This window comes from Dipodomys merriami, unplaced genomic scaffold (genome assembly GCF_024711535.1).
Source record: "Dipodomys merriami isolate MVZ:Mamm:240054 unplaced genomic scaffold, mDipMer1.0.p SCAF_173, whole genome shotgun sequence".
NCBI lineage: Eukaryota > Metazoa > Chordata > Mammalia > Rodentia > Heteromyidae > Dipodomys > Dipodomys merriami.
In genome coordinates, this window is record NW_027203082.1 from 1,612,875 (window position 1) to 1,626,287 (window position 13,413).

General features: G+C 36.1%; 1 protein-coding gene across 8 annotated transcripts in view; it reads left to right on the top strand.

The window, feature by feature from the left end:
• Positions 1-13,413, top strand: part of Fxr1 (FMR1 autosomal homolog 1) — a 61,166-nt gene that overhangs the window by 10,166 nt on the left and 37,587 nt on the right. For all 8 annotated transcript variants that reach the window (XM_070025866.1, XM_070025862.1, XM_070025863.1 and 5 more), the window contains exons 2-3: positions 11,062-11,114; positions 12,532-12,625. In XM_070025866.1, the coding sequence (XP_069881967.1) occupies positions 11,062-11,114; positions 12,532-12,625 (147 nt within the window). The remainder of the gene's footprint in view (positions 1-11,061; positions 11,115-12,531; positions 12,626-13,413) is intronic.

Genomic DNA, 13,413 nt, shown 5'->3' on the forward strand with positions numbered 1-13,413 from the left:
AATACTGTTTTGTATATGTAAGGATCAGGTGCTGATTGTCCTCCTTATCCATAACTCCCTGGCACGAGAGGGTGACATTTGATATACAAAAGGGCTGTATCCTGTCATGGGGCTTGAACTTATAGCCTGGGCATAGTTTCTGAGGATTTTTTTTTTTTTCCTACCATATGATCTATAGTTTTGGTGGTTTCTTGGAGATAAAGAGACTTTTCCTGCCTGGGCTGGCTTTGAACCACGATCCTCAGCTCTCAGCCTCCTGGGTGTTTAGAATTACAGGTTACATTTAAAAAAAAAAAAGAATTACAGGTTAGTTTCTTTGTGAGATAAGGTCTTGTTTATTTTTTTCCAGGGCTCCTCACTGACTCTGCCTTTCAGGTAGCTAGTATAACAGGCATATGTATCACTATGTCAGTCCTGAGACTTATTTATTTATTTATTTATTGTTTACTGCTTCAGATCTTTATTGACCTGACCTGCCATGTACTAAGTAGTGAATCTGAGCCTTAAAAATATCAATGAAATCACTCTGTTGTAGTGGTTTTTATTAAATGAAGGTCTTTTTTCCTTCTCTGATACAGGTTTTATTCCTGTGTGGACAGTATAAATGTAAGATGTTTATTGTGTATCTTTAAGTATAGACATAAAAGCTCCAGATTTATTTTAGTTTTTTTGGGGGGAAAGGAATAGCTTTAAAGATTACTGTCATATCTTTGATTGCATAAGAATACTCAAATAGGCATCAATCCTTTGGTTTGTAGATTGTCTTGATGATGATCCAGATCTTGGAGATATTAAGTAGGGTTCTAGATACATGAGAACGAAGTAAATTCATTACATACAGTGGATGCCTTACTGCATTGGACTGTTAAAAGCTCTGATTGTAAAAGACTGTTAAGATTTTTCTAAGTTAGAAAAATCTTATAGATGGCTGGAAGTGAGGCTCAAGTGATAGAATTTAGGTAGGGCAGGCCCTAAGTTTCAACCCCAGTACTCCTCCCAATCCTGTAAAATGCTTCTTAAATGTATAGGGTGCAAAGGATGAACAGTTTGATTTGAGGTATCAGTAAGCCATGGATGGAGTTATCTAAATAGTTTAGAATCCAGGGAATAGATTATTTCTACTCAGACTTGGAGAGCTAAAGGCTCTTGCAGTTTCTTTGTACCTAACATGGTATCAGTCGTGAGAATTATCACTAATTTGAGGCTTGGTTGTCTTGGTATTCTCACGTGCATTTTGACAGATCACCTTTAGACACTTTTTTTTTTTTTTTTGGATCTGGTCGTGGGACCTGAACTCTGGGCCTGGGCGCTGTCCCTCAGCTCTTCAGCTCAAGGCTAGCGCTCTACCACTTGAGCCACAGCTCCACTTCCGGCTTTTTTTCTTTTTGCTTATGTGGTGCTGAGCAATCGAACCCAGGGCCTCATGCATGCAAGGCAAGCGCTCTACCACTGAGCAACCTTCCCAGCCCACCTTTAGACACTTGTATACCTAACACTTTATTTTTTTATTTTTATTTTTTCGGTCGTGGGGCCTGAACTCTGGGCCTGGGCGCTGTCCCTCAGCTCTTCAGCTCAAGGCTAGCGCTCTACCACTTGAGCCACAGCGCTACTTCCAGCTTTTTTTCTTTTTGCTTATGTGGTGCTGAGGAATTGAACCCAGGGCCTCATGCATGCAAGGCAAGTGCTCTACCACTGAGCCAACTTCCCAGCCCCTACATAACACTTTAAAACATCTTCATGTTAAGATGTTTCTTCTCAACATATTTTCTTTAGTGCCATGGAGAGCATTAATGCTGCAAGCACACTTTGAAAGAGCTCTCCTCTATTACCTCCAGGATTTTCTTCCAAGAATTTCTGCAAGTTTGATTTTTATCAGAAGGTGTCAACAGAAAAGCCTTCTGGTAAGAAACCTCAGTCCTTCCTAAAATGATTCTTCAGGGGTTTGCTGACTGAAATCTCAAGGGATATATTCAAATCTGTAGGAAAATGGCAAGCAAACCAGTTTGAGCAGGGTTAAAAAGTGACATTTATATCCTGACTGGCAGGTGTGCTTTATTATAAGAAGCATCCTGAGTTCAAAGATGTTAAATCTTCAGAATTGAGGGTGGGAAGTCAAACACTGGCCAAGGACAAATAAGTAAACTGATGTAATTGATCAAGCATTAACAAGTGGTATCTAAATACATTGTTATAGTTTATGAAAAGCAAAAAAAATGTGAAGTAATGAATTTTACATAAATTATACTATTTCTTTTTTTGTATGTTTTTTATTGTATAAATGCTGTACAGAGGGGTTACAGTTACATGAGCAAGGTAATGAGTACATTTACTATTGAGCATTGTTGCCTCCTCCTTTGTTTTCCCCCTCCCACCTCCACAACTCCCCCCCACACCCAGTTGTAATGTTTGTTTTTCACAGTGTTGTTTACATCTCATTCTTACAATGGGTCAACCTGTATCCTTATTTAAGCATATTGTTTTTTCCCTTCTCCTCCCCGAATTAAAGAAGTGTATATACAAGATGCAGGGCACCAACATTAAATACAGAGAAAACGCATTATACCGTGGGGGAGGAACATACAAAGAAACAAAAAAATCACATGGTACATTACTTTTTCTTTTTTAAACTGTACTTTTATAAACAAATTTATTCTCAGCAGTAATCTTTGCCTGATGTGTTGAAAGGGGAGAAATTAAGAGTTAGGCAGGGAAAAGCATCTCACAAATAAGCCAAGTGCTTCTAGTTAAGAGGCATATTTAATCAGTTTATGTTTTAGAAATGCAGTATTTGAACCACAAGGTACTTTAGGAACTAAGCCATCAGGTAAAGTGCTTTCAATATGTTTGAGAAGGAATCAAACATATACAATGAAATTGTTAAATCTAGAAAGAAAAATGTTTACATTTTGTTTAAATTTGATGCCACTAATCCATGAAAATGTAGAACTTTGATAGAAGGTGGAGTGACTCAACGCTGTAAGGACAACTTGACCAGTCAAGTTTGAAGGAAGCAGTGTTGTGATTGATAATTTCTATCTTATTTACGGAATCAATGTGAGCTAGAGGCTTGATTCCTGATAGGTTACTTGTTGAACCATGAGCATTCTTATTTTTTAATAAATTTAACTTTTGAGATTGGAATGGGTTAAGTGCCAGGCATAGTTCCTGACTTCCATTTAGGAAGATTATTATTATTATTATTATTATTGCTAGCTGTTTTTTCTTTTAGAAGTTGGTTTTTTATCTTGGACTTTCTGGTTTTGTACTTCTAAACTTGTAGATTAAAACTGTTCCTTCCTAATTACCATTCTTAGTAGTTTGCTGAGTATTAAGGTCTTTATTTCTGTTTCCAGTAACCAACCTAAACAAATAGATGAATTTAAAGTTCTACTTTTCCAGCAAAGAAAAATTTTCTAGACTAGAATAATCATGTTCCAAAAGAATTTAATGGGAATGTTTTCAAAGGGATTTAACCATTTTACAGAATTCCTTTCCTTTCCTTTTTCCTTTCCTCTTCCCTGTTCTATTGGTGTTGGGGGCCTGAATGAACTCTGGGCCTGGGCTCTGTCCCTCAGCTCTTCAGCCACACCACCACTTCTGACTTTTTTCTGCTTATGTGCTGCTGAGGAATTGAACCTAGGGCCTCATGCATGCAAGGCAAGCGTTCTACCATTGAGCCACCTTCCCATTTGTAAAATTTAGTTTTGATTGCTGATATAAGTAGAAAAGCTTTTGTCCATTTTATTTTTCTAGCCACTAATTATGTCTAAAAGCAAATTGATTGTTGTATAGCTTGCCACCTTACTGAATCACTAAGGATTTTCTTTCCTTAATTTCTGTTGAGTATTTCCAAGTGCTACTTCTTACAAGTTCCCTCTTTCCTAATTTTATATTTAATTTATAATATTGCTGTATGTTTTCTCATCTCATGGAAAAACTATTTCATAGATTTTATGAAAAAACTAGGGCTGTGTGTTTGTGGAAAGTGCATACCCAAACATAATTGATATTAATGTTTTGTTTGTGGAAGGCATTTCTCGATTAAAGGATTTTCTTATGAACAAAATTTTCTAGTGGTTTATTAGGCATCTAGTTTCAGCTAACTTATTACTGAAGTGTTAATTGCTGTGGTTTCCTGACTCTGAAAGTTGGGTTTTGAAGAATTAGTAAGTTAGAAAAAGCTGAAAATGTTGCTGACTTCAGATAAGTGATGATTCACTCATATTTATCAACTTGGAAATTCTGTTTTCTGAAATATTAAGTAGAAAGGGTCTTCCACTTAATATTTGAGAAACAGCCATCCATTTTCTAATACGGAAGGATTTGTAACTATGAAAGTACTTACCATAATGATTGCTATGAATGAATACGCCTCATACTAGAAATCAGACTGGATACAGAAGTTATTACTAGAGAATGTTTGGTTAAATAACCAAAGTTGGAATGGCAGCTCTTTTAACATTATATTTTTAAGTAGAAAGAATAAAAAAGTCTTCCGAATTGCAAGGAAGGAGTCTACTTGGGGAATATAGCACTTGTAGTGAGAAGTTTGTTTTTAAGACTCCATGAAGGTATGCGATGATATATCCTATATCATACAAGTAAATGAGATAATAAATAAGCAGTTGGAACTGGAGAAGGGAACCAGGGATATGTCAGAGATACCATTTGAGTAGCAAAGGTTGGGAAAAAGAACTGGGAGGCTTCAGGTTTATGAATTACCTACATTCCTACAATTGGCCATACTTTATTATTAAAATAAATGACAAATGAAGGTGGGGGGAGTGGAGTGGGAGAAAATGAGGGAGCAGATAATACTGTTCAAAAAGAAATTTATTCATTACCTTATGTAACTGTAATCCCTTGCACATCACCTTTACAATAATATTTAAATTAAATTAGTGACAATCCAACTGTTAACCTCTCCTCTAAGACTTTTTCTAGGGTTATACTGAACTGCTTGTTTTTTAGTTTTCACTGCCAATTTTTTGGTAGTTGAATTTGCTTACATAATAGTAGAATGGTAATACTATTAGGATTACTATAGAATAGTGTGTGCATGTGTATTTTTAAGACTGCTTTGCAAAATTACAAATTTTGCTGCAGTCTTGTCTGCTCTCTATTTTTCTCCTCTTGGGTTTTATAATAAAGTCTTAGCTTCCCTTTAGTCTAGTTTTTAATGTTTTTCTTTTTTTTTGGAAGGAGTGACTTTTTTGACCAGGCATTTTGTACATATATTTGAATAAGCTAGTTTTTGGTACATTTTATGGAGTTCAGTATGATAGTATTTAGAAAAAAATATCTGCTAATTATCTAGTATTTCACATGTGTATAAGTATTTGAGAAAGTGAAGGATTTGTGGTTCTGATAGAAATAAACGTTTTTATTCTTTTTTCTTTTTCTTTTTGTCTCTTGTGGGGCTTGAACTCTGGCCCAGGCGCTTTCTCTGAGCTCTAGCTCAAAGCTAGCATACTACTTTGAGCCACATCTCCATTTCTTGTTTTCTGGTGGCTAATTGGAGATGAGTCTCAAAGGGACTTTTCTGCTGGCTTCGAACTGTGATTTGTCTTCTTCTCTCCTCCCTCCCCCCTTTAGGTATTGAGGCTTGAACTCAGGCCCTGGGCTCTGTCTCTGAGCCACTCTGTCCTCAAGGCTCTACCACTTGAGCCACAGTGTCATGTCCAGATTTTTTTTGAGTAGTTTATTGGAGAAAAGCGTTTCACAAACTTTGCTGCCCACGGCTGGCTTTGAACTGTGATCCTCAGATCTCAGCCTCTTGAGTAGCTAGGATTGCAGGCATGAGCCACCAGCATCGGCTATCTTTTTTTTTTTTTTTTAAGTAAGTTTCCTTTTTTTTGTTTAGTGTGAATTACAGTTACACAAGTTTCAAGGACTGCTCACCCAACATTACATAGTGATAGGTAAAGATTTTGAATAAATAATTTCTATCCTATTTTTTATCCCTAATTAAAAATATTTTATAAAAAGAGTTTTATTGTGGTTTGTCCTCTAGTAAGTATGTCAGGTCTTATTATTATTATTATTTTTTTTAGCAATTTTGATCAAAGGAAGGTAAATTTAATTTCTTTTAAAGTGGTAACCAGCCACATTTATTGATATACATGGGACACAGGTTGTTTAGTTGCACAAAGATCTTTGAGAACCTAGAGTCCCTGAAGAGCTTTGACCAGAAAAGGAGAGATGGGATCTCTAAGAAAACTCACTCTGGGTGAAGGTGTAACCTGACCCTTACTAGACTAAGTAGATTAGGAAGTTGAGAAAAAGGAGATGGTTCTAAGTCAAACTGGAATTTGGTTCTGAGCATCTTTTCCTATATTGTCTGCATTTGGGAAAAGAGATTGTTTAGTCAAAGGAAGTAAACTAATTTTAAAATTTAAGGTTAGAAAAATGACCAGTGAGTTTATTGAGAACCAATTTATATTCCACCTATGGTTTTGAGGCAACATATTAATCTTTATTGTTGTTGTTTATTTTATTTGAGCTAGTATTGGGGTATGAAATCAGAGCTTCATGCCATTGCTTAGCTTTTTTGCCCATGCCTGGCATTCTACCAACTTGAGCCACACATCAACTTTTAGCTTTTTGCTCATTACTTAGAGATAGGAATCTCTTGGATTTGTCTACTTAGGCTGGCTTTCAATCTTTTTGTTTTTACTTTTATTTTTCTTTTTAAAGCAGTGTACAAAGGTTTCCATTTAACAAAACAGTTTATGCATACCACTTGAGCCCCACAGCACCACTTCCAGTTTCCTAGCGGTTTATTGGAGGTAAGAGCCTCATGGACTTTGCTGCCCGGGCTGGCTTTGAACCGTGATCCTTAGATCTCAGCCTCCTGAGTAGCTAGGATTACAGGTGTGAGCCACTGGTGCCCAGCTATATATTTGAGTTGTTTTCTCTCATATGTGGAGACTAAAATGATCATATTCTTTGTCTTTCTGGTCCTGACTTTTTTCCAGATCCTTCTGTTTCTTTGCAAATGTTGCAATACCATTCTTTCTTAACATGAGTAAAATTTCATTGTGTTATATCTACACCACATTTTCTTGATCCATTCCTTCATGTCCCCTAGAGGGACATCTGGGCTGATTCCATACCTCAGTTATTATAGCGAATAGTGCTGTAATGAACATGGGTGTGCAGGTAGCCTTAATATATATCCCATTATAATTTTTTGGGTAAATGCCCAAGAATGCTGGATCATAGTTGTTTAGCTTTTTGAGAAAACTCCATACTGCTTTCCAGAGTGGTTAAACAAGTTTACATTCCCACAAATAGTGAGCTAGGACTCCTTTTTGCCATCCATATCCACACCAGCATCTGTTAGTGGTCATTTTTGTTTTCTGTTTTTTTGTTTTTGCCAGTCATTGGGCACTGTCCTTGATCATCTTTTTGCTCAAGCCTCTAGCGTACTTCCACTTGAGCCACAGTGCCACTTCTGATTTTTTTCTGTTTATGTGGTTGTGAGGTGTTGAACCTGGGGCTTCATGAATGCTAGTTAGGCAAGCCCTATACCAGAGCAACCTTCCTGCCAATGTTTGTATTTTTGATGATGGTCATTCTAACTGGGGTGAGATGGAATCTGTGTTGCTTTGATTTGCATTTCTTTTCCTGTGGCCAGAAATGTTCAGCATTTCTTTAGATCTGTTCGCCATTTCTACTATTTTTGAGAAGTCCATTTAGCTTGTTTGCCCATTTAGTAAATGGGTTGTTGATTCTTTGAGGGTTTATTTTTTTAAATAAGTTTTTTATTGTGAAAATACTGTATAGAGGGATTACAGTTATAAGAGCTAGGTAATGAGTACATTTCTTATCAAGCATTGTTGCCTCTTCCTTTGTTTTTCCCCCTCCCATCCTTTCCCTCCCACCTCCACAACTATACCTATCCCCCCTCGCCTAAATAGTGTCTTGTGCATCTCATTGTTACAGTGGGTCAACCTGTATCCCTATTTAAACATTTTGTTTTTTCCCTTTCCCTCCCCGAGGGTTTATTTTTGTATGTTTGTAAAAGTAAATTGTAATTTCATTCTCATTGAACTCGTATTTCAGTATCTACTTTTGTTAAAGGCAAATCAGTAAACCCAAGTAAAAGCTCATATGATGAAAAATAGCCAGTCACAGGTAGAAATTAGTTTTAAAAATAATTTTATTATTATAAGGTGGTGTACAGAGGGGCTCCTTTTCATAAGTCAAGTAATGAGTACATTTTATTTTTTGAAAAAGCACACCTTTCCTCCAGTTTCCTCCTCCCATCCATATCCACAAATTACATAGATCATTTTCCACATAGTGTATACTGAATAGCATGAATGCTTACTTTCTAAAAATGCTTTCTAAAAATCCCCAAACAAAAACACTCCCACAACCAAACCCATGTTTCCATTTCCTGCAGTTTGTTTCAGTAAGTAGTATTTTAAGTGTTTAGAGAAATTACACCTTTTGTTGTTCTTCCTCTGAGGGTAACCTCCTATAAGTCTGACAATTTGTGTGTGAATGTCTAGAGTACTGTTAGGTTATCAGGTCCAGTTAATTTTAGATGTAGCTTCTACATATGAGAGAAAACATTCTGTTTGTCTCTTTGATCTTGGCTTACTTAGCATTTGTTCAAGGTCCATCCATTTCTCTGCAAATGACATAATCTTTCTAATGGATGAGTACAATCTTTTTGTGTGTATATACTACATTTTATTAATCCACTCACTTGTAGGGCATCTGGGCTGTTTCTGCAACTTGGCTGTTGTGAATAGTATAGCAGTGAACGTGGATATGTAAGGTCTTTACCATATCCTGACTTGTAATGTTCTAGGTAGATCCCCAAGAATGGTATGACTGGGTCCATAGTAAAGTTACATGTGTAATTTTTTGAAGAACCCCCATAGTTCCTTCCAGGGTGGTTGTACTAGTTTACATTCCCAATAACGGTGTAGTTCCCCACAGCCCTGCTAGTATTTGTTGTTTGAGTCCTTGATGGTGGCCAGTTGTTTTGATTTGCATTTCCTTAATGGTCAGGGATGTTCAGTAGTTCCTCATGTGTCTTATTTGCCTTTCTTTTGAGAAATCTTTTAAAGCGTCTTTGCTCATTCATTCATTGGTTTACTAGTTTTTAAAGTTCCTTGTGTATTTTGTATTAGACCTTTGTATTGTGTATTAGACCTTTGTCAGATGTTTTGCTAGTGATGATTTTCTCCTAGTCTATTGGCTGTCATTCTGGTCATTAGGCCATTGTGTGATATATAGGTGGCAAAAATCTTTTCCCATTCTGTAGGTTTCGGTTGTCTTTTTAGCTTAACTGTTGTTAAGCTAAAAAAAATACTGTTGTTTTGGTTGTGCAAAAGTTTTTTAGTTTAATCTAATCATATTTATGCTGTATTTCTCTATCTTTACTCAGAAAGTTTTTGCCTTGTACCAAGGAGTCCTAATGTTTCTTTACACCTTGTAGTGATTTCATGGTTTCAGGTCTTACGTTGAGATCTTCGATGCATTTTGACTTGATACTGGTGCAGGGTGATTAATTCAGATTCAGTTTTAGTGTTCTGCATGTGGTTATCCAATTTTCCCAGCCTGGCTTTGAATCATCATATCTCAGCCTCCTGAATAGCTAAGATTAAAGGCAGGAGTCAGTAGCGCCCTGCTTAGCCCAGTAAGTTTTGGGAGTGAGGAAGGAATCAGTGAGGTTTGAACTTAGGGTCTGAGCTTTCTCATTCAAGGCTAGTGCTTCACTACTTGAGCCACAGCTCCACATTTGCCCCTAACCCCTTTTTGTGGTTAAGTGGAGAGAAGTCCCATGGACTTTTCTGCTCAGGCTGGCTTTGAACCATGATCCTCAGATCTCAGCCTTCTGAGAAGTTAGGATTACAGATGAGAGCTGTCCAGCTGACCCAGTATTTTTCTAAGGGAAGAGGTAAAAGAAGTAGGAAAATTATATTAAGGTAATGGTAAGGATTGTACCTTTCAAAAAAAGTCATATTTTTTTAAAGTTGAGCTATAATTTAATATTGGTAACATAAAATTTGAGTTCTTATTCTTATTGTGCTAAGTATCTTATTTTTCAGTTTTTTGGTGTTTTTTTTTTTGTTGTTGTTGTTGGTCATGGGGCTTGAACTCTAGGCCTGAATGCTGTCCTTCAGCTCAAGGCTCAAGGCTAGTGCTCTACCACTTGAGCCACTACGCCACTTCCAGTTTTCTGAGTGGGTTATTGGAGATAAGAGTCTCACGGACTTTCCTGCCTGGACTGGCTTTCAACTGTGATCCTCAGATCTCAGCTTCCTGAGTAGCAAGGATTACAGGTGTGAGCCACTGGCACCCGGCTTTCATTTTTCAGTTTTATAAGAGACAATTCAATTCATCACATTAAAACTGTTGTCAAGAATATACAAGTAATAGAGTTGGGTTGTGAGTTCTGGCAGTCAGGTTCTAGATATTTGGCTCTTAATCACAGTTGTAAATATTGTGTCTTTTAGCTAATACTATCTGTGATCAAGGATATACAGGTTTTTATGTTGTTAATTTGCCAATTTCCTTATAGATATTTCACAGTGGTTCATAAATTAAAAGGTCATACATCTCACAAGCTGATGGAAATCAAACTTTCACTAGGAGGTATATCCCAGGTAGAAGAGTGCTTGCTAAGCATGCCAAAGGCCCTGAGTTTAAAAAACAAACAACAAAAAAGAAACAGTGGCTCATGCCTGCAATGATAATTACTCAGGAGGCTGAGATCTGAGGATCAGAATTCAAAGCTATCGGGTAGAAAAGTCCCTGAGAGACTGTATCTTTAACCAGCAAAAAGCCAGAAGTAGAAGTGAGGTTCAACTGGTAGTGTGCCAGCCTTGAGTGAAAAAGCTGAAGAGAGTGGGAGACCCAGAGTTAAATTAAGCCCATTATGAGCACAAAGAAAAAGTAAACTCCAGTCTAATTCTAAGCCCCTGTATTTTTTTAGTATTATACATTGTCTTTATATCCTTATTACAGATTTTTAGAGTTGTGTAGAATTTGCTAGTATTGATAACAGTTTTTTAATAACACTTCTTTTCTTTTATGTAGGGATTTATCAAAGATGTTCATGAAGACTCCCTCACAGTTGTTTTTGAAAATAAGTAAGTTGTTACTTGACACCTTAATTTTCAAATTTGGTAATGCCAAGATGTTTGTTTTTGAATATTCCTATTGTCAGTGGGGAACTGATTTTTTTGAGTCTTAAGTGCTTTGTGTAGTTGATTCATCTTATGAATTCAAGTCAGTCAGTTTTGATGACCTTTGCTGTTTGCCACAATTTGTATTTTTCTTGTCCCTTAGCCAAAATATATGATTCAGTAAATGTTTTTGCAGAAATGGATGGCATATAATGTGCCTCTTTCTCTCCCACCCTCCTCCAAAATCTCCTTTCCCTCCTTGTCTTTCCCTTGTTTCATATCAACAATGCCAGGTTCAAGACTTAATGCTGGCTAGGCAGGCACTTTATTGCTTGAGCCATCCCTCTAGCACATTGAGCCCAATTTTTAAGAGTGCTAAATGTTAAGATGCTATTGTAGAAGACTTCTTAGATGGCTTTTTGTAATGAAACTATTCGGTCATTTTTATTTGCTTGATATTTGTAAGAATATTTTATAGATAGTATTAGGAGTAGATAGTCTACTTGGTTAGGAAGCATTGTTATTTTCAGTTGGAGGTCTAACACTAAGAACTGTTCAACTTTAACTTCTGAGCTGCCTGAAAAGAACTTCTTCACAGCTATTTCATGTAGAAGTTAGTGTCTAGATGATTTGTCTTTGAGTACCTGCTATATAAATAGAAATGTTGAAAAGAAAGCAACTAAAATCTTTTTCCTGTCGGCTTCTGCTCAACCTACTATTGGTAGATATTAACATTTATATATGTCCCAAACTTACAACTTTCTAAGTTCATCTTACACAATAAAAACTGTCAAGCAACAACCAGATTTTACTTTACTTTACTATAGTTATAGTTGCTACACTAATCTGAAAGTAAACTTTTCTAGGTTCTGATAACGTATACATGTACACATACATACATTCATAATTTGATGCTCATGGTTGAAGTCTGGATTTTGCAAGTATGTTAAGCACTAAGCTCCTTTTGAGCTCATGGGTAATTAGTTGATACATATTCAATTTCCAGCCCAAACTGCTAATTTTTTTTTTACTACTGTAAATGCATATGTATGCTAGAATTACACAGTTTTTATTGTTTAGAATATAAGCTGTGTTGCTTTTGTGACAAGTCATATAATTGTACTTGAAATATGTTGATCATACCATTTTTATTTGGCAGCTGAAAATGTTACATTATTTTGTTATGGTGTACATTAGTCATCACTGAATTTATCCTGTTTCCTTTGCAGTATAATGTATATATCATGACTCTAAGCAGAAATAATATAATAATAATCATACCTTCTGTATCAGAGATTGTTAAATAAATAAATATAATAATAATCATACCTTCTGTATTAGAGATTGTTAAATAAATGCATTCTTTTTTTTAATCCTTCAGTTGGCAGCCAGAACGCCAGGTTCCATTTAATGAAGTTAGATTACCACCACCACCTGATATAAAAAAAGAAATTAGTGAAGGAGATGAAGTAGAGGTATGTGTTTGTGTTCATGGTTTATTTTTCATGTTCCTATTTTTTGGTTTTAAATGTTGTTGGAAAATTTGTTTAGCTGATAGAAAATAAATGGAATTCCTTTTCTCTATTCTTTCTATTGGCAATAGCTATGTAATACAGCAGTGTCTGAGATTGGAAGTCAGAACTGGATTCATGTTTCAGAAGTATATTTTAGCCTTGTGAACTGTAATGAAGTTTATCAGTAAGATGAAAATAATTTGAACACTAAGGATAATAGTGAATTTGAGTTGATTTCTAAAGACTAGCCCAAAACTTTGTGATATTAGTCCTATTCTTTTTTGCTAATTACTGATTTTTGCTTCAATATCTTAAAATTTTGGTAATTATCAGTACAGATTATATATAAAAATGTGGGCTGGGCACCTATGGTTAACATCTATCATCCTGGTCTCAGGAGTCTGAGAAATCGGAGGGACTGATTTTAAGCCTTCATGTACAGAAAAGTCCTTAAGATTCCATCTCCAAAATAATCAGCAAAAAGTGAGGCTAGGCTAGTACCCTGTCTTGAGCCATACTTTCAATCCAGTACTGAATATTTCTCACAGGAAGTTGCTTGATAGTAACTAAGAGGTTTTTAAGTCTCACTTGTGCCTATTTTATTTGGGATTGGATAGGGAAACTGGAGGAATTGGAGAATTTATAACTGATTTTCTCTCTGATTCTTACCATTTTAAGCTTGTGCGTATGCATAGGCAAATGTGTATATATGTTTGTGTGTGTGTAGGCAATGGAAAATATCCACCCCC